The sequence below is a fragment of the Chiloscyllium plagiosum genome, unplaced genomic scaffold (assembly GCF_037043375.1).
Source record: "Chiloscyllium plagiosum isolate Xiang-an unplaced genomic scaffold, Cpla_swu_hap1 HiC_scaffold_49, whole genome shotgun sequence".
Lineage (NCBI taxonomy): Eukaryota > Metazoa > Chordata > Chondrichthyes > Orectolobiformes > Hemiscylliidae > Chiloscyllium > Chiloscyllium plagiosum.
The window spans coordinates 2,317,802-2,338,914 of record NW_028270187.1 but is presented as its reverse complement, the minus strand read 5'-3'; the positions used below and the strand labels follow the sequence as shown (position 1 = coordinate 2,338,914).

The following is a 21,113-nucleotide window of genomic DNA, read 5'->3' as shown; positions in this document are numbered from 1 at the left end:
GGCTGATTATCCAACTCAGTCTCCTGTCCCCTTCCTCTCTTCCTTTAGGCCCTGAAAACTCTATCCAACTCGTTCTTGAACAACATTTAATATATCAGCTCCGACCAATTTCTGTGGCAGAGAATTCCACCGGCTCAACACTAATAATACATTAGCCTTAAAGGTGTGCACAGAAATGGTATATGGAGTTTAATCCTCACTAGTGAAAAGTGTAAAAATAGGTAAGTCCCCTGGACCGGATGGGATTTATCACAGGATTCTCTTGGAAGCCAGGGAGGAGATTGCCAAACCTTTGGCTTTGATCTTTATACCGTGATTGCCTACACAAATAGTACAGAAGACTGGAGGATAGGAGATGTTGCTCCCTTTTTCAAGAAGGGAATTAGGGACCACCCTAATTATAGGTGCATGAGCCTTACTTCAGTGGTGGGTAAAGTGTTGGAAATGTTTGTTCGAGATAGGGTTTAAAATCATCTGGAGATGAACAAGTCCACACGATTTTATTAAAGGTAGGTCGTGCCTCACGAACCTTTTTGAGTTCTTTGAGAATGTGACCAAATAGGTGGATGAGGGTAAAGTGGTTGATGTTGTGTATTTGGATTTCAGTAGGCGTTTTATAAGGTTCCCCATCCGAGGCTATTGCATAACATGCAATCATGGAATTGAGAGTGATTTAGCAGTTTGGATCGGAAATTGGCTAGCTGCAAGAAGACAGAGGGTGGTGGTTGACGGGAAATATTCATCCTGGAGTTCGGTTACTGTCGCGCACCACAGTGATCTGTTTTGGGGCCACTGCTGTTTGTCATCTGTACACATGACCTGGATGAGGACACAGAAGGATGAGTTAATAAATTTGCGCATGATGCTAAGGTTTGTAGAGTTGTGGATATTGACGAAGGGTGTTGTCGTTTACAGAGAGACAAACATGAGCTGCAGAGCTGGGCTGAGAGGTGGCAAGTGGAGTTAATGCAGAAAAGTGTGAGGTGATTCGTTTTTGAAGCAGTAACATGCATTTAGAGTACTGGGCTTACAGTATGATTCTTGTTAGTGCAGGTGAGCACAGAGACCTCGGTATTCGTGTCCATAGATCCATGGAAGTTGCCACACAGGTTGGTAGGGTCGTTAAGAAGACACATGGTGTGTTAGATTTTATTGGTAGAGGGATTGAGTTTCGGAACCAAGAGGTCATGCTGCAACTGTACAAATCTCTGGTGCGTCCATATTTGGAGTATTGCATGCAGTTCTAATCATCACATTCTCGGAAGGATGTGGAAACTTTGAAAAGGTTTCAGAGACGAATTACTAGGTTCTTGGAGGGAAGGTGTTATGAGGAAAGACGGAGTGACCTGAGGTTGTGTTTGTCAGAGAGAAGAAGGTTGAGAGGCAACTTAATTGCGACATATAAGATAATGAGAGGGTTAGATAGATTAGACAGTGAGAACCTTTTTCCCTGGATGGTGATGGCTCACACGAGGGGACATAGATTTAAATTGAGGTGTGCTAGATATGGGGCAAATGTTTGAGGTAGTTTCGTTACTCAGAGACTAGTAAGTGGAATGCACTGCCTGCAACAATAGTAGACTAGCCAACTTTAAGGGTAATTAAATGGTCATTGGATAGGCATTTGGGCGAGAATGGAATAGTGTAGGTTAGATGGGCTTCAGACTGATTCCACAGGTTGGTGTAACATTGAGGGCCAAAGGGCCTGTACTGCGCCGTAACGTGCTATGAAATTTGTTCGAGTGTAAGGTGATGCATTTTTGAGAAGTGAAATGTAACAGGACAGTATACAGTAAATGGCAGGATCCTTGGCAGCATTGATATACAGAGGGATCTTGGGGTGCAAGTCCATTGTTCCCTGAAACTGGCAGCACAAATAGATAAGGTGGTTAAGAAGGCAGATGGCAATTTTGCCGTCATCAGTCGAACAATGAATATAATTTTGGCAAGTCATACTGCAGCTGAATAAGACTTTAGCTCCAACACATTTGGAGGATTGTTCCCTACACTATTGGAAAGATGTGAAGGTTTTCGAGAGGGTGCAAAACAGGTTTACCTGAATGTTGCCTCGACTGGAGTATGTGAACTATGAGGAGATGTTGGACAAAAATGGGAGGTTTTCACGAGAACATTGCAGAGGATGAGGGGACCCAACTGGCATATGTCAAATTATGAGAAGAAAGTTTGCTTGCTGAGCTGGAAGGTTTGTTTTCAGATGTTTCATCACCATTCTAACTATCATCATCAGTGTGCCTCTAGTTAAGCACTGGTGTTATGTCCACTTTCTATTTATGTGTTTAGTTTTCTTTGGGTGGGTAAACTTAGAACATAGAACATTACAGCACAGTACAGGCCCTTCGGCCATTGATGTTGCACCAATTTGTGGAACCAATCTGAAGCCCATCAAACCTACACTTTTCCATTTTCATACATGTGTTTAGCCTATGACCAATTAAATGTCCTTAAAGTTGCCGAGTCTACTACCGTTGTAGACAGGCCGTTCCATGTCTCTACTACTCTGAGTAAAGAAACTAACTCTGACATCTGTTCTATACCTATCGCCCCTCAATTTAAAGTTATGCCGCTCGTGCTGGCTATCACCATCCGAGGAAAAGGGATCTCACTGTCCAGCCTTTCACTTTAATGAAAACAGTCTCACATCTCTCAACATTTCTACATAAAACCTCCTCTCCATACCAGGCAACACCCTAATAAATCTCCTCTGAACTCTTTTAAAAGCTTCCACGTTCTTCCCATATTGCGAAGATCAGAACTGTGCGCAATTCTCAAAGTGTGTCCACCCCAGAGTTTTGTACAGCTGCAGCATGACCTCATGGCTCTGAAACTCGGTCCCTCTACAAACGCACCATATGCCTTCTTAACAACGTTATCAACCAGTGTGACAACTTTCATGAATCAATGTACATGGGCACTGAGACCTTCCTACCCATCTACACTTCCAAGAATCTTGCCATTAGCCCAGGACTCTTCACTCATGTTACTCCTTCCAATGTAAATCATCTTCCACTTTACCCCATTAAACTCCATTTGCCACCTCTCAGCCAGCTCTGCAGTGTATCTGTGTCCCTCTGTAACCCAAAACTTCCTTCTTCATTGTCCACAAATCTACCGACCTTACTAACCCATTCTTCTACGCTCTCATCCAGGTCATTTACAAAAATGACAAAACTCATTGACCTCAAAACAGATCCTTGCGGTACACCACAAGTAATTGAACTCCAGGATGAACATTTCCCACCAACCATCACCCTCTGTCTTCTTTCAGCTAGACAATTTCTGATCCAAACCGTGTAATCACCCTCAATCCCATGCCTCCGTATTTTGTGCAATAGCCTACATAGGTGATGTAATTTATTCCTCTTTGCCTCAAAGGATGGTAGCTGAGGTCCCGATCGATGTGTTTATTGAAAGACATCCAGCTGAAATGCCAAGGTTTTAGGAATTCTCGTGCGTGTCTCGGTTTGGCATGTTCGTGGATGGATGTTTATCCCAGTCAAAGTGGCTTTCTTCTTCGTCAGTGTGTAAGGATAATTAGTGAGAGTGGGCCATGTCTTTTTGTGGCTAACTGATGTTCGTGTATCCTGGTGGCTAGTTTACTGCCTGTTTGTCTGAAATAGTGTTTGTTACAGTCATTCGAAGTTGAGAACTCTTAACAGTAAACATATTGATTTGGACCCCACCTACCATCTTCTGAGAAAAAGTACCGGAAATGACATCACATTCCCAAATATACCTTGTAGCTCACTGATGATGTTACTTATTATAGTGACAAAACATCTGAAAACAAACGTGCAGCTCAACGAGCAAACTTACACCCAGAACCTCAACCTGAGCTACAAATCTTTTCAAAAATGACTAAAATTATGAGAAGCATGAATAGGCTGAAGAGTCAGTCTTTCGCCAAGGTTGGAGATGTCAAATACTAGGATATGGGCCACAGCTTTTAGTTGACAGGAGGAAAGGTTACCTCAGAGTACAAAAAACACTTAGTCAGATTGGCCAATGGACTGAGGAGTGGTAGATGGAGTTTCATTTAGATAAATATGAGGTGGTGCATTTTAGAAACACAAATCAGAGCAGGACATATACACTGAGTGGTAAGGTCTTGAACAAAGAGACCTTTTACTGCAGGTTCATAGCTTCTTGAAAGTGGGGTCTCAGGTTGATAGGATAATGAAAAAGGCGTTTGTTATACTTTCCTTTATTGGTCGGAGTAATGAGTATACGAGTTGAAGTTCATATTGCGGTTGTACAGGACGTTAGGAGGACTTTTACCCAAAATGTCTATTTCCTACTCCTCGGATGCTGCCTGACCTGCTGTGCTTTTCCAGCATCTCTAATCTAGACTCTGATTTCCAGCATCTTTTGCACAAGACATTAGTTCGTTTACTTTTGGAATATCTGTCTAATTATGGCCTCCCTTTTATAGGAAGGATGCTGTGAAACTTGTCAGGGTTTGGAAAAGATTTGCAAGGATATTGCCGGGGTTGGAGGGTTTGAGCGAGAAGGAGGGGCTGAATAGGCTGGGGATATTTTCTCTAGAGCAAGAGAGGCTGAGCGATGACTCTATACTGGTTATAAAATCATCAAGGACATGAATAGAATAAATATACAATGGCTGTCCATAACTAGAGCACATAGGTTTAGGATGAGAGGAGAAAAACAGGGGCAACTGTTTCACACAAAGGGTGGTACATCTCTGAAATGAGCAGCCAGAGGAAATGGTGGAGGCTGTTAAGATTGCAACAATAGAAAGGTATCTGGTTGCGTATATGAAGAGGTAGGGTTTAGCGGGATATGGGCCATGGACTGGCAAATGGGACTAAATTAATTTAGGATATCTCGTCGGCATGTCGAGTTGGACTGAAGGCTCTGTCTCTGTATGTGCATATCTATGACTCTATGAATCTACTCAGAATGATGCCTGGCACACACTAACAAAGCAGGTGATAGAAACAAAGACGAGAACAATGTTTAAGTGCATTTAGACAGACACTTGAATACCTAGGGAACGAAGCGATACAGACCACATGCAGCCAGATAGAATTCATATAGAATTGCACCACAGTCGTGCGCAAACATGGTGTGCTGGTGGGCCTGTCCCTGTGCTGTACTGTTCTATGTCCTATGAATTCAGAGAATCAGCTCATGTTTTGGGCTCATATCACACCATACCAGATGATTGAATCTGAATTCAGTTCTAAAGGGTCCCACAACCCTTAACTACTCTCTGTGCAATTAGAGATGAGATATAAATGCTGGACTGCCCAATGACACTCACATCCAAAGAACGAACAGGAACAAAAAGGATATGCATTTTTATGTGGCTTTGATAATTTTCATAGTTGAGTCTGCAATTAACTGCGCCAAACACAAGGACCTAACATTTGTCTATGTTTGCAGGAATTCCAGTGTCAAAACCAGAACTAATAATACAACCCGGAAAGAAGCTCGTCGAAGGAAACATAGGATCCTTAATCTGTTCAGTTTCCAAGGGATCTCTGCCGATTTACTACCATTTCTACAAGGGCTCAAGCATGGAACTGTACTGGGAGCTTTCCAACAGCACTGAACTTGTTTACAACATCGGATCTATCAGCAGAAGGGACGAAGGGCTTTACCATTGTTCAGTGGAAAATGGGGTGACAGGACATCAGCACAGTGAAGACATAGAGATCACAGTAATAAGTGAGTTCACACGGACTCTCTTCCAAAGAGTAACTGAACCATTAGGTCAGGGGCTACTGCTGCTCGGATCAGCTCAAAGTTGGTGCTTTGTCCTTGAAGACAACAGTTTTGACTAAAGCAGAACAAAGAGGGGGGTGGTGGTGTGGGGAGAGAGAGAGAGGACTGCAGATGCTACAGATCATTGTCAAAACGTGTGTTTCTGGAAAAGCACAGCCTCTCAAGTAGCATAGGAGGAGCAGCAGAATCGACGTTTCGGGCATATGTTCTTCATCAGGAATGATATGAAATGTTTATGCTCGAAACGTTGATTCTCCTGCTCCTCATATACTGTCTGACTGGCTGTACTTTTCCAGAACCACACTTTTTGATACTGAAGTGGCACAGCCTGAGATATGAGAATCATAGAGTCCTCCAGCACAGAAACAGACCGTTATGTTCCAGCTGGTCAATGCCAAACAAAATGTCCATCCATGTGTTTGGTCCATTTCCCTGCACTTGGCCCATACCATTCCTAGCCTTTCCTATCTATGTATTGTGGGCGGCACGGTGGCACAGTGGTTAGCACTGCTGCCTCACAGTGCCTGAGACCCGGGTTCAATTCCCGCCTCAGGCGACTGACTGTGTGGAGTTTGCACGTTCTCCCCGTGTCTGCGTGGGTTTCCTCTGGGTACTCCGGTTTCCTCCCACAATCCAAAAGATGTGCAGGTCAGGTGAATTGGCCATGCTAAATTGCCCATAGTGTTAGGTAAGGGGTAAATGTAGGGGTAGGGGTATGGGTGGGTTGCGCTTCGGCGGGGCGGTGTGGACTTGTTGGGCCAAAAGGCCTGTTTCCACACTGTAAGTAATCTAAATCTAAGTAAGTAATTTATCTAAACACCTTTAAAATATTATTAATGTACCCACCTACCTCAACCACTTACACTGGCAGCTCATTCCATATGCATACCACCCCATGTATAAAAGTTACCCCTCAGGTTCCCTTTTATTCTTTCCCGTCGAAACTTCAACTGATGCTCTCTCCTCCTCGATTCCCCAACCCTGGGGAAAAAAAGACAGTGCATTCATCCTCTCATGATCATACTGACTTCTATAAGATGTCCCGCTCCGTCTCCTATGCTTGAAAGGGGAAAAAAAAACCTTAGCTTGTCCAACCTCTTCCTTTAACTCAGACTGTTTAGTCCTGGCATCATCCTTGTAAATTTCTTCGGCATTCTTTCCAGTTTAATAACATCTCTCCGAGAAAATTAATTTTTGAACACATCACATCGCTTAACTCTCTTTTAAATTCATTGCGTCAAACTGGTTCCTACTGATATTCTGAATCAATTGGTGAACTCCATGCATTTTGATCCCCGTGTGTTTACTCCCCAGTACCTGTCACAGATGCTGAGTTGATTTCCTCCACCAACGGGACTGAGGTACACTCCGGGGAATGGCTTGTTCTCTGGTGTCGAGTCAGGGAAGGCACTGAGCCCCAGTTCATTTGGTACCGTGACAACGTGCCGCTAAGAAACGACAGTGGAAGCTACCATGTGACTGCCAATGGTGGGGAGCTGGCTATTCATTCATTTCAAAGAGACGATGTTGGGAGGTATCACTGTGCAGCAATCAACAAAGGAAGCAACAACACCATTTTTAATGTGACCAGCGACTATATAGAATTCACGCTGCGAGGTAAAAGTGACAGTCGGATCGAGCATATACAGAGCACAGAGAAAGCCATTCGGCCCATCCAGTCTGTGCTTGTCAAAAACAGCTAACCATCTCAATAGGGGAAGTAATGGCCTGGGTGATATTATCGTGAGTTATTGATCCAGAGACCTCACTCCTGTCCCTGGAATCCCAATTAAAATCATGCCCATTCCAGATGGTGGAACTTGGGCACAATAAAAATCTGGGATGGTAAGTTTTTTTGGGGGGATGGTGCAGAGGAGATTCATCAAGATATTTCCTGGGATGGAATATTTCAGCGATGAAGAGAGTCTGGATAACCTCGGGCTGTCTTGTTGGAGCGGGTAACGCTGAGGGGGAACCTGATAGAGGTTGTAAGGATATGAGGACAAGGAGGGAGTAGGAGCTGCTCCCTTCCTCGAAGGTTCTACAACAAAGGGGGCATCATTTTAAACTGGTAGGCAAGAGATGTAGAGAGGGATTTAAGGATTGTTTCATCCAGAGGCTTGGAAAGCATTATTTGAGAAGGAAGTTGAAGGAAGAACCTTACAACCTTTAAAAAGTACTTTGATGAGCAGGTGAAGTGTCATAACATTGAAGGCTGTGGGGAGTTCGTGTGGGAAAGTGGGATTGTTATAGATAGCTCAATGGGCAGAATTCTCCCGCACTGTGCGACCCTGGATAACTCCATAGTGGTATGGATTTAAGTATGTGTGGGAATTGGTCTGTCTGATGGTAACAGTGTATCTCGCACAAGGGTGATGTGGTAAAACTTCCTGGTAAATTTGTTAATGTGAGCCAAATATTCTTGTCGGGTTCCAGCTCGGAGCTACTCCATGGAAATCACGGCGTTGCTCCTCTCAGTTCTACTGTTCGCCGGCCTGATCGTGTTGGCGTGCTTCGTTCATAGGAGAAGGCACACAGGTCTGTAACCTCCAACCGGGAACTCTGTTTAAGAATTCAGTTTTTGATTTAAGACAGAGACGAGACATTTCTTACCTAAAAGCGCTGTGTGTGTTTGGTGAGAGTAGTGTATGGTGGCTTATTGAAAATATTCAAGGCTGAGGAGCAGATTTTTCATCGAAGAGGGACAGACAGTGAGATCAGTCATAAATTTACTGGATTGGGGAGCACAGCTAATGGAGCAAACAGTCTAATCCTGACAAGCCTATTATTAACTTCCAGTGATCTGCAGATATATTCTTAATATCAAGCACTTGCCTATCCTTTGTATTATCTGAATATTTATTACGTCATCTGTCAGCTGAACAGGGGGAGCTGGGGGCAAGAAAGCGATGGGTCGGGAATTAGAGTAGACTGTGTTCCTGACAGTAGGGAAGCAGAATACTCACAAAGTTAGCCCATTGCATGGGGTAGCGGTGACCATCCTTGCTCCCCCACTCTGTGTCAGAGCACCTCAGAGATGAGGAGAGACATAAGACGATGAGAATTGGGAACATGATGAGGTCATTAACCCCTCAGGATGGTACTCTGTTATTTAATACAATACATCTGGATCAACTTCATTTTCCTACCCCATTCTCTTTAAACTATGACTCGTTAAAAAAAGTCAATCTCAACAGCAAAGAGAGTTACGTCAGAATACAACAGGATCTGGACCAGATGAGCCAATGGGCTGAGAAGTGGCAGATGGAGTTTAATTCAGATAAATGCGAGGTGCTGCATTTTGGGAAAGCAAATCTTAGCAGGACTTATACACTTAATGGTAAGTTCCTCGGGAGTGTCGGTGAACAAAGAGACCTTGGAGTGCAGGTTCATAGCTCCTTGAAAGTGGAGTCGCAGGTAGATAGGATAGTGAAGAAGGCGTTTGGTTTGCTTTCCTTTTTGGTCAGAGGATTGAGTACAGGAGTTGGGAGGTCATGTTGCAGCTGTACAGGACATCGGTTAGGTCACTGTTGGAATATTGTGTGCAATTCTGGTCTCCTTCCTGTCGGAAAGATGTTGTGAATCTTGAAAGGGTTCAGAAAAGATTTAGAAGGATGTTGCCAGGATTGGAGGGTTTGAGCTAGAGGGAGAGGCTGAACAGGCTGGGTCTGTTTTCCCTGGAGCGTCGGAGGCTGAGGGGTGACCTTATAGAGGTTTACAAAATTATGAGAGGCATGGATAGGATAAATAGCCAAAGTCTTTTCCCTGGGATGGGGGAGTCCAGAACTAGAGGGTATAGGTTTAGGGTGAGAGGGGAAAGATATAAAAGATACATAAGGGGCAACCTTTTTACGTAGAGAGTGGTACGTGTATGGAATGAAGTGCCAGAGGAAGTGGTGGAGGCTGGTACAATTGAAACATTTAAGAGGCATTTGGATGGGTATATGAGTAGGAAGGGTTTGGGGGGATATTGGCTGGGTGCTGGCATGTGGGATTGATTGGATTGGGATATCTGGTCGGCATGGACAGGTTGAATCGAAGGGTCTGTTACCATGCTGTACATCTCTATGACTCTAATAGATTTATTCAAATCCACCAGGTAAGCTGATCTAACCCTAACCACGACTGAACCCTAACAGTAACCCGAATCCTAAGATCAAACCTAACCCAGCCTTAGCCATTACCCTAACATTAACCATAAACCTGAACTCAAACCCATCCTGAATACAAACTCAAAACCTAAACTTAAACTTAACTCAAACCCAACACTCTCCCTTACTCTAACTTTGATCCTAACTCAACAACTAACACTGATCCTAACCCTAACTGTAGACCTAGCTCTATCCCTAATCCTAACTCTGATTCCAACCCTAAACATAAACTTAATGCTAACATTAACTCTAATCTGAAACCTAAGTCTTAACATAACTCTAACCGTGGCCCTCAGTCAAACACTAACGCTAACCCGAGCTCTCACCCTCATCATAATGCTAGCCCTCAGAATAACTAAACCTCACCCTAACACTATTGTACCTGTTTAATATGCATTAAGTGGTTTTGACAATTATCTTCTATCGATGTGTTTATTCCCTGTTTATGACTGAGATAATGTCTTGGCAGCTCCTGTCTGTAACAGTGCAAAGCTACTCTCCAATATGCTGAGCATACTTTCTCTCTTTCCCTGCAGGCAAACCCTCAACTCTGTCACAGCCCAGGAGGTAAGTGACTGAAACTACAGTTTTTATATTTGCCATTGTTTTCCCGTATTCCTCTTAATCAGGGAGAGACCACCGAAGTGAAGAGGTCATAGAAGGAGCTTAGATATGACTGCATCCTTTTAACATAAACCAGTAAGCCATACGTTAGGAATGTCCCATGTGTCTTTTATACAATCCATAGGGAGGTGGACCAATCCTTATTGTCCATCGTTGATTGCTACAGAGGACAGTTATAGTTAATCAGTGGTTCGAGTCTCATGTGGGCCTCGACCGGGCAAAGACAACATATTTCCTTCCCCAAAGGACATTACTGAAAACAAAATGAAGAACTGGGCAGCTCCTTGAGGGCGAGAATTCTACATGTTCGGATGGAAACCAGGGATGTGGGACCAGGGAATATCAGATCTCGCTGAGTTCAGTATTTTCTGTGATAGCTTTGCCGTCTTGTTGAAGTTGAACATGGTCTTGAAAGCATTGTGTTCGGAATGACGATGTCCTTTCCCTTTCTTTTCTACTGGAACTAGATCCCAATCTTCTTGTGAAAGGACAGCAGTCAGAAATCTGGAGTATGCAGTAGTTGGAGAAGCACATAATGCTGGTGAGTGCCATTGAATCCGTGTGATTAATGAGCTCCACACAGTGATCGAGCACCGAAGCCTGGTAGAAATTCTCAATAAACATCCGAGCCAATTTGCTTGAGTAGGCCAATTTGCTTGGTGCTGCGGAGGCTGAGCGAGGATTCAGAAACTAGATAACAGGAGTAGACCATTCAGCCATGTTAGCCTGCCCCACCATCCGTTATGATCATGGCTGACCATCCAACTCAATCTCCAGTTCCCATACAAACTCGGCGAAGGTCACTTGGCCGTTTTAGCCTGCTCCGCCTGTTTGGTAGGATCAGGGCTGAACATGAAACTCAGTCCCTGGTTCCCCGCTTTCTCTGTCATACTCTTCAACCCCGTTAACCCCAAAAGATGCCAAATGCTTCTTGCTGGAGTTGGACAAAATGATGACTCTCTTGGAAAAGGTAAACAGGAAGAAACGTTTTCTCTCGACAGAGGGATCAATGGGGGCCATAGAAAGAATTTATAAAGTTCAGGACAGGAACAAATCCTTTGGCCCTCCAAGCCTGCACCGATCATCATGCCCTTACCAACCTTAAAAAAAGCCTCCCGTCCTTATTTGGCTTGTATTCCACAATTCTCTCCCTGTTCACGTAACCACCCAGACACCTATTAAATGTCACCTAAGTGCCTGCTTCCATCACCACTTCTGGCGATGCTTTTCAGGCTCCTACCACTCACTGCGTGAAAAGCTTCCCTCGCATATCTCTCTTAGCCTTTTCCTATTTCTCACCTCGAGCCTGTGCCCCGTTGCAAATTGAAACATCAAACCTGGGACAAATCCTCTGACTATCTACTCTATCCAAGATTTGGAGATGCCGATGTTGGACTGGGGTGTACAAAGTTAAAAATCACACAACACCAGGTTATAGTCCAACAGGTTTAATTGGAAGCACACTAGCTTTCGGAGCGACGCTCCTTCATCAGGTGATTGTGAAGACGAGCATGCCACTTGCATTCTTTAACACCTTGGCCACCATATATTGAAGGAAGGAGCAGGATCTTCAGAGGGGGATCCGAGGAAAATAAAAATAGATAGTGATGGGAAATCTGGAACTCAGTGCCTGTAAGTGTGGGAGAGACAGAAGTACGTAGTGAAGAAGAATTTAAATATGAACTTGCCATGCCAAGGGTATGGGTCAAGTGCAGTGGAGATGGGATCAGCATACAGAGAGGTAGGTGTTTTTGACTGGCACAGATTTTTGGGCATTTCTTTCTGTGCTGTAGACATCTATCTTCAACCAATCTCTTTTCAAAATGGCTATGGCTGTCAATATTCTGTGACTGGACCTCCATTAAGGTGTTCGGCCTGACTAAGTAATGCTTATTTAATCTCAAGTAACACTCGAAACTCAGGGTGCAGTTCTCTGGTGTTGAGAAATCCAACAGACGTTGGTTACAACGAACGATTATGTGCATAGATCCGGTTCCTCACACACAAGAACGCCCTGAGCAAACAGTAATGAACAACATCACGTTTCCAGTATGGTAGTCTTTCAAGAGGTTTCAGCTAACTTATTGATCGCTAATGAAGTGTCTCATATGCATGTTTATCTCCACATCTATCAAAATAAGTTCATAGTACCATAATACATGAGTAGAATTAGGCCATTCAGCTTATTAACAGCTCCCCCTGGACCATGGCGGATATATTCCTCAACCTCATTCCTGCCTTCTCCCGATTAACCTTCATCCCCCTTACTAACCACGCTCCTATCGATCTCGGTCAAAAAGGTATTTGTCTATCCTTTTCTCTAATCATCTATCTATCCAATTCGTTTAATCTATGGATCATTTAGCCCATTATAGTGAAACTGTCGGATTCATGTGTGTTTTTGGTATACACTTCATTTCTTTCTAGATAACAACATTGCTGAACTGGTTTATTCAGAGGTCACCATCAAGAAGAGAACAAAGCCCAGTAAATATCTCATTTTTTAAATACTACGATTGTGTGAGAGGGGATGTGAAGGGTTGGGTGTAGCATCATTGAACCTCCAACAATAACACGATTCCAGTTGCTGAGCAAATGTCTCTGTGTGTGAGACCAGTTCAAAACATGGAAGTACCGCGGTACTTTGACAGACAGAGTGTGAGGGAGTGCAGCGTGTGCCAAACTAAAAATAAATTGTCTGCATTTACGAAGAGTGGACAGTAAGCCAGCCAATTAGAAATGAGACTCCATCTGCTCTGTCCCTTTATTCTCCTGCAGGTAGGGTAAAGGCAAACAATTCGGAGATGCTTTATATGTTGTCAGTGACCCCTAACAATCACGCAGTGCAATTAGACAGATATAGCTGTGTGTGTTGGGTGGGTGAGTTATGATGGTAATTGCTTTATAATTCCGTTTTTTCACATGTATATATATTCTGTGTGTGTGAATGGCAGAGGGACATGCACTTTATTTAACTGAGGCAGACAGAGATCATTTTCATTTCAAATTAAGAACTGCAGATGCTGCAGATCTGAAACAAATTCGGACATTTCAGGAGAAACTCAACAGGTCTGGCTGCGTCTGCGGGGAGAAAGAGAGAGAAACTGAGCTGACTTTGCAGAATACAAAAGCAGAAGGTGCTGGGGAAATTCAGCAGATCTGGCACCATCTGTGGAGAGAGAGAAAGCAAGTCCTCTTTTTGTTATATAATACTTAAGGCTGATTTGCCAAATACTGCCACTCAACGATTTGAGATAACCGAGAAAATAGAAACATCGCAAATCATATTATTGCTCAGAAAGTTGAGCTTCCCATTACCATGCAGATTCTTGTCAACACGCATACGCGACATTTGAAACGAAATTTGCCTTATCTACAATGAAATCTGTCTCTCAGAACACATTCTAGTCACCGTTTCAGGGATGAGCAGTAAAAGTCATGTTCATCCAGAAGGTTATCCTGTTCTCTCGTTTTGGGAGGTGTGGGGAGGGGGGCGGAACTGGGAGCGGTTTAATTTGAGGGTAATTATGCATCATGAGAGGGGAGAGATTCAGAAGGAGAGCCCTTCAGGGTAATTTCAGCTGGTGTGGGAATTATGCCCATGTTGGCAAAGTTTGGTGTATAATGCATTGCAAAAACTAGCCATGCAGCCAGCTGAACCACACAGTATTAGCAGCATACAACAGTTAAAACCCAAATATATGTAACATGAATAGTTCACTCATGGCTCTTATGCCCAACAACTGGGCAAGTGATGCAAAGACTGATGACATTAAGACGGCCTGTCGAAGATCTTGCACTAACCAGCATTGTAAAAACTGATACACCGTCTTAATGATCAGACAACAAATTGCACGATTTAAAGGGAGCCAAATTGTCTGAGTGCGATATTCTAAAGTGTCTGCATTGATTGAGAGGGACATACTTCGGAAAATGTTGCACTGTATTTTTTTCACAAGCTGACAAAAGCACAGCTGCACTTTTTCAAGATGCAACTCCGTATTTAGTGTTGATCAACCCTCAATGAGTCCAGATACAATCGTTAATACCTGCAAAGAGTTCCTTCTCATCTTATTCTGTTTTATTTTCAGACAACAGTAGTGCATTCTCCTCCGATGTGAAGAAGGTATGTCACATTTTGGATCTAAATAGAATACAGGTATTGCCACAGAACGTTTGGGTAGATTTGCACCTTGCATCCACAGTGTAAAAGGTCAACTCTTGGTTATTATCAGACTAATTGAAGGATACGCCGTAGAACGTAGGGGCAGGTGTAGGGCATTCAGCCCTTCCAACTTACTCTCCCCATTCAATCGGATCACACAACTCAGTCTTCTGTTTCCCCAGTTTCTCCCTTTAACCCCTAAGAACTCTATCCAACTACTTCCTGAACAATATTCCATGTTTTGGCCCTGACTGCTTTCGGTGGCAGAGAATTTCACAGGTTCCCCCACTCTCTGTGTGAAGACATTATGCCCCAGCTCAGTACAACTCCGTCTCCTTTCGACTATGACCCCCCAGCTTCTTTACTCCCTCCTGTTCATCAAGAACATCCTTCCTGTTATTACCCTGTTCAGTCCTCTTGCAATTCTATTAGATTCCCCGTCATTCTTCTGAACTCCTGAGAATATAATCATAATTAATCCATTCTCTCTTCATCCGTCCGTCCTGCCAACCCAGGAATCACATTGGAAAATCTTCCCTGCAGTCCCTCCATAGCCGAAACGTCCTTCCTCAGATAAGGAGACCCCAAACTGCGTACACAGTACGGGAGGGTGTCGTCTCACCATGTGCAAATGCAGCAAGATATCCCTGCTCCTGTTCTCGAATCCTGTCACTAGGCAGGCCAACATTCCATTTACCATTTACTTTCAGTGAATGTATATGAGGGACACCCGTCTCATTACACCTTTCCCAATTCATCACCATTCGGATAATAATTCACCATCCTGATTTTGCTCTCAGTTGGATAATCTCACGATGATCCACAATAAACTGCATCTGCTGTGCATTGGCCTACTCACTCAAATTGTCCAAATCACATTGATTCATCTCTGCATCCTCTTTCACATCTCTCCATCCCTCAAAGCTTTGTGCCTGTCTTTAAAAACAACGGAGAATTACCAGTAACGGTTTCTCAATGGAATAGATCACTCTCTGTTTTGCATTCCACTTCCAATGCACTGGGACAAGTGAGTTTAAAACTAGGGCAATTAGGTTGGTGATGTTTCATTTCCCTTTCGTACATTATTAAAACATCACTGGTTAAGTAGCTGGCAGTCCGTTATCATTTGCACCGTTTGGTAGCAGCAATGTATACTATCTACAAGATGCACTGTAGAAAGTCACCAAAGATCCAGAGACAGCACCTTCCAAATCCACAGCTTCTTCCACCTAGAAGGACAAGGACAGCAGATGGGAACACCAACACTTGCGAGCTCCCCTCTGAGCCACTTACCATCCTTCAGAATACATCGGCCTTTCCTTCAGTGTTGCTGGTTCAAAATGGTGCAATTCCCTCCCTCAGTGAATTGTGAGTGGGCCTACAGCATGCGGGACTACAGTGGCTCAGGAAGGCAGCTCATAGTCATATTCTCAGAAGAGCACCTGGAGACAGGGCAACAAATGTTGGGCCCAGCCAGCGATGTTGCTGGCCTGTAAGTAAATGGTAACAAAATCAATATCCCCTCAACCTACTGTGCTCCAACGAACATAACAAACATTATCCAGTTTCTCGTCATTGCTGAAATGTTCCATCCGAGACAACATCCGAAGGAATCTCCTCTGTAATCCTCCAGTGCAATCTCATCTTTCTGAAAGTGTGCAGATTGAAACTGCTCACAATGGCCTAATCAAAACGCTGCCCCGCTCAAACATCACCTTTTTACTTCTATAATCCAAATGGTACACCACAGGAGCATGTGGGAATTTAACCCTGCCCTCTTGTGTCAGAGATAGGGACATTACCACTGTGCCACAGATTTCTAACTAGCAGACCCTGAACTGCCTGCTGGTGATTCCCATTTTCTCCTGATATTCCGTGCTACCTGTAGCCCAACTGACTTCTCCTTCCCCTTCTGCTTCCTGCTCTCACTCAATTCCAATTTCATTTTGATATCATTTAATTGCAGGATGCTCAGACTGACCTTGATGAGTATTGTATCACATACGCCACACTGAACCTCAGCGAGCCCTCGCAGGAAGAAGATGGAGCAGATGGAAACGTCTATGCAAATATTCCACCCAAGTAAGAAGCAAGAAGAAAAATTGCGAAGTAGAGGTGGGGTTCGTTCGACTCTATCAATCGTCTGGTGAAGAGGGATAATGCAACTCCTGTGTATAGCAAGCAAACGTGTCCACATTATGATGGAACTGTGTTTCACAAGGCATTCGGCTCCAATAATTTTCTTCCGTGGAAGTTATTTTCACGTCACTGTCTCTGTCAACCTACTCTGGGCCTTACAGATCGCTGGGTTTAACACTTGCCATTTAATTCGGCTGCTAGTGGTCTTTGTAAATGTAATGTGTGCCTCTCCTTCTCTCTCATGTCCATATCTGAGGATTGAACTTTTCAGTTGGCCCATGTTTAAGGGGAGGACTATATCATCTGTCCCCTCCTGTGAATGGACGACCAGGGATCTCTCCCATTTTGACTAACATTGAACAGGAATCGTCAGACGGATCTAACAGGCGGGAAACATTAAACTAGAAACCAGGCAGCTTCAATGGTTACTTTTCACAGTGAAAGTGTCCTAGGACGTGAGGCTTCAACTCGCAACTTCTGGCAGCGCAGACAGAACGGACACTGAGCTACAAGTCCCTGACGATCCAGAGAGAGGAGACACGGCTGACAGGAAGTCTCTACAAAAAAGGCTAGATCTCCCAAAGATCCGCCAACCTGCTGGAAGCGTCGGCCTGGATTTCTGAGTTTGCGAACACCATTGTGGGAATAGATGGGATGTCTGTCGCTGCAGATGTTTTGAAAACGCCATGATGATGGGGTTGGGCATATCACACACCTCCAGAGCATCAGACTTGAATTTTGAATGCAGAAGCAAAGGCCTGGTGATATTATGGGTGGATGGTTAATCCAGGGACCTCAGTAATATTCTGGGGACCTGGGTGCGAATCCCATCACATCAGATGTTAGAATTCGAATCCAATACAAGTCTGGAATTAAGAGGCTGATGGTGACCATGAATCGATTATCACTAAAGCCCATTTGTTTCACTGATGTCTTTTAAGGAAGGAAACTGCTATCCTTACCTGGTCAGGCCTACAAGTGACTCCAGACCCACAGCAATATGGTTGACCTTTAACAGCACACTGGGCAATTAGCAATGGGCAATAAATATTAACCTATGCAGTGATGTCCCCCTCCCATGAGTAAAAGGAGTGTTGGCCTCTCAGTTCGGAAGTAGTTAAAATACCACGGCAACTCTTAAGGGCTCGAACTGTTGTAAATACAGGCTTTGTTGAAGATGTTAATATTTTAACACCGCCCACGTGCGGATCTGATAACTGCAGCCAAACAGGAATAGAGCAGTGCAGGTCTGATTACAAACTGATAAGCACCATCAGGAACAATGAGGGCCAAATCTTCTGGTCAATAGGTGCCATTTGTCTTTGAACGGAACATCAGGACGATGCCAATGAATTGTTAAAGATTAGAGCATTCACAGACTGTGACTGAATTATCGGTTTTTATACACCACAGCCCCTCATTCGGTCAAAGGATCTAGGGCATTGTTGGCAAGGACAGCATGAGTGTCTCTAATCGTAGAGTCACAGAGTCATACTGACAGGTAACAGATCCTACAGCCCAAGTAATCCGCTGACCAGGCTTCCTAAACTGTTGTTGACCCATATCCCTGTAAACATTTCCCATCATTGTATCTGTCCAAATGTCTCTTAAATGTTGTAACTGTACCCACGCATAACATTGTATGGCTGTTCGTTCCATACATGCACCACCAGGTCCCTTTTAAAACTTCCTCTATCATCTTTCACATATGCCCTCAGTTTTGGACTCTCCTTCCCTGAAGGTAAAGACCTTCGTTATTCATCTTACCATTGCACATCATCATTTTATAAACCTCTACAGGGTCCATCGCTCAACCTCTGATATTCCAGGTGAAAAAACGCTAGCCTATCCAAGCTCTCCTTATTACCCAAACCCTCCAGTCTTGATAATATCCTTGTACAGCTTTCCTGCATCCTTTCCAGTTTAATAGCAGCCTTCTTATAGAAGGGTGACCAGAATTGCATGCAGTACTCCAAATGTGGTGTTATCAGTTCCTTGTACAGTTGTATCATGACACCCCACCACTTGTCCTCAGTGCTCTTTTACCAATCCATTGCTATTTGCATAATAATCCACTTCCTGTTTTTCCTCCCAGACTGGATAACCTAATGTCGACCCACATTAAACTGCATCTGACAGGCATTGACCCACTCACTCAAGTTATCCAAATCACAATGAAGCATCTCTGCATCCGCTTTCACAGCTTCCCTCGCTACAAGCTTTGTGTTGAGATGGAAAACGAAATAAAAACACGATGGGCATGGTATTAATTCAGCAGTGGGAATTCTATTCATGGATGGTGCACATTGGGAAGGGTCTAATCTATTGCTGAGTTGCTGTAAATGTAATTCCTTGGTGGGCTTTGCTTTTGCAACAATAATTCTATATTTGATAATGAGCAAAGTTCCAGTGCATAGCACATTAGTAGTTAATAAAAATTAATTAGAGATAAGCTGGCGGAATGCTATTGATCTAATGTGAGATGGTTATTAGAGAATGAAAATCGAAATAACTGTTTATGCACTAAATCAGAAAAACCAGCCACAATTGCTAGAAATTCTCAGCAGGTCTGGCAGCATTTGTGCAGAGAAATCATAGTTAATGTTTTAGGTCATTTCACCTTTCTTCAGAACTGTGTGGATAAGGGGGATAGAATGGGGAATTTTTTTGGGGGAGAGGAAATGAGGGAGAGGGCTAGATTGCGGATGGCAGGAGAAAAAGTGGAGGATGGAGTGGAGCAGGGGAATATTGGAAGGGAATAGAGAGAGGGCCAGGAGAAGCAGGGGAGGGACATAGAGTGAGGAACAGGGAAAACGGGGAAGGGGATAGAGTGGGGAATGGGGAAATAATGGAGGGGATAAAGTGGAGAGTAGGGGTGACAGAGGACGGGGGCATGGTAAACGGGGAGTTGTTTAGATTTGGGGGCACAAAAACAGGGAAGAGGCACAGAATATGTACAGGGGAAACTGGGGACAGGATACAATGGTGGGGCAGGTGACACAGCAGAGGGGGATAAAGTGGGAGGCAGGGGGAAGAGGAGAGGGAGATAGAGTGGGGTTCAGGGGAAACATGGGAGGGGGAATCGAATGGGGAGGGTAGAGGAAACTGGACGGATATAGAGTGGGGCTGTAGCGAGATTGAGAGGAAATAGGCGGAGGCAATATTGAGGAAAAGGGGGTTAGAGAGGGAGTACACTGAGAGTGAGATGAAATGGGTGGAGGGGATATTGAGATGAAAAGGAAAGGTAAAGTAGGAATGCATTGACATTTAGAGGAAATGGTCAGACGGGATATTGAGGGAAAATGGGGGCAGGGAGTTAGAGCAGGGATGTTGAGGAGAAAAGGGGAGTAGAGTGGAGGGAGATTGAGGAGGAATAGCCGACGGGGGGGGGAAGAGTGGACGGAGATTGGTGGAAACGGGAAAGGTTGACAGAGTGAAGGGAGAATGAGATAAAACCGGGGAGGAGTATACAGTGGGTGGGGGGGGGGGGGGTCTGGGAATGATGAAGGGGATTGAGTGGGTGTGAAAGGGGATAGACGGGGGCAGTAGGGGTAGGACATTGAGTAAATAGGAGAAGGAGAATGTAATGGGAAAAAGAGGGGAATAGAGTGGGGAATGGTGAACCGTATAGAGTGTGGATGAAAGGTGATAGATTGGGGAAAATAGGACAGGGCATAGACAAGGGGAAGTTTGAGGGAATATGGGGAAAGTGGAATGGATTTGGGGGCATTGGTGGGAAATTGGGAGGGGGTTTGGGTGGGAGGAGGTTGTAGGGACCAGGACTGATTGGCGGGCAGGGGATCGGGAGAAATATAGATTGGGGGGTGGTGTCAGGTGTCAGTAGTGGAGCTAGGGGGAGAAGTAGAGTGTGGTGGTCAGGGGAAACGGGGAAGGGATAGAGTAGGGGTGCAGAGAAAACTGGGGACCAGAATAGAGTGGTAGTTGGGGAAACAGGAGAGGGGGATTAGAGTGGGGCAGAGAAAACATGAGAGGGGGTTAGATTGTAGGGTAGGAGAAACACTGGAGGAGGATAGAGTGGGCGCAGGGCAAATGTGGAGGTTTCAGAGTGAGGCGGGGAAACAGGGAAGAGGATAGAGTGCGGGCGGCGAGACGGCGGGGGGATTGAGTGGGGATCAGGGGAAACGGGGAGGGGATAGAGTGAAAGCATGGAGGGTAGAGAATAGAGTGGGGTGAAGGGAAATGTGGAAGCATGATAGGGAGAGATTGTAGGGAATGGGGAGGCGCATGGAGTGGGGGAGACAAGTGGA

General features: G+C 44.4%; 1 protein-coding gene across 10 annotated transcripts in view; it reads left to right on the top strand.

Moving 5' to 3' along the window:
* The window catches only part of LOC122544517 (high affinity immunoglobulin gamma Fc receptor I-like), a 64,856-nt gene that overhangs the window by 20,505 nt on the left and 23,238 nt on the right, over positions 1-21,113 (top strand). For 4 of the 10 annotated variants that reach the window (XR_015755048.1, XR_015755047.1, XR_015755046.1 and 1 more), the window contains exons 4-11: positions 5,425-5,709; positions 7,081-7,383; positions 8,203-8,304; positions 10,454-10,484; positions 11,009-11,082; positions 12,969-13,028; positions 14,633-14,667; positions 16,673-18,346. Coding sequence is in view for 5 of the 10 variants with exons in the window: in XM_043683796.2 (XP_043539731.2) it covers positions 5,425-5,709; positions 7,081-7,383; positions 8,203-8,304; positions 10,454-10,484; positions 11,009-11,082; positions 12,969-13,028; positions 14,633-14,667; positions 16,673-16,792 (1,010 nt within the window). In the remaining 5 variants the exon portion in view is untranslated. Of the gene's footprint in view, positions 1-5,424; positions 5,710-7,080; positions 7,384-8,202; positions 8,305-10,453; positions 10,485-11,008; positions 11,083-12,968; positions 13,029-14,632; positions 14,668-16,672; positions 19,298-21,113 lie in introns of those variants that run through there. The other 6 variants (XM_043683796.2, XM_043683798.2, XM_043683795.2 and 3 more) reach the window with 3 other exon arrangements.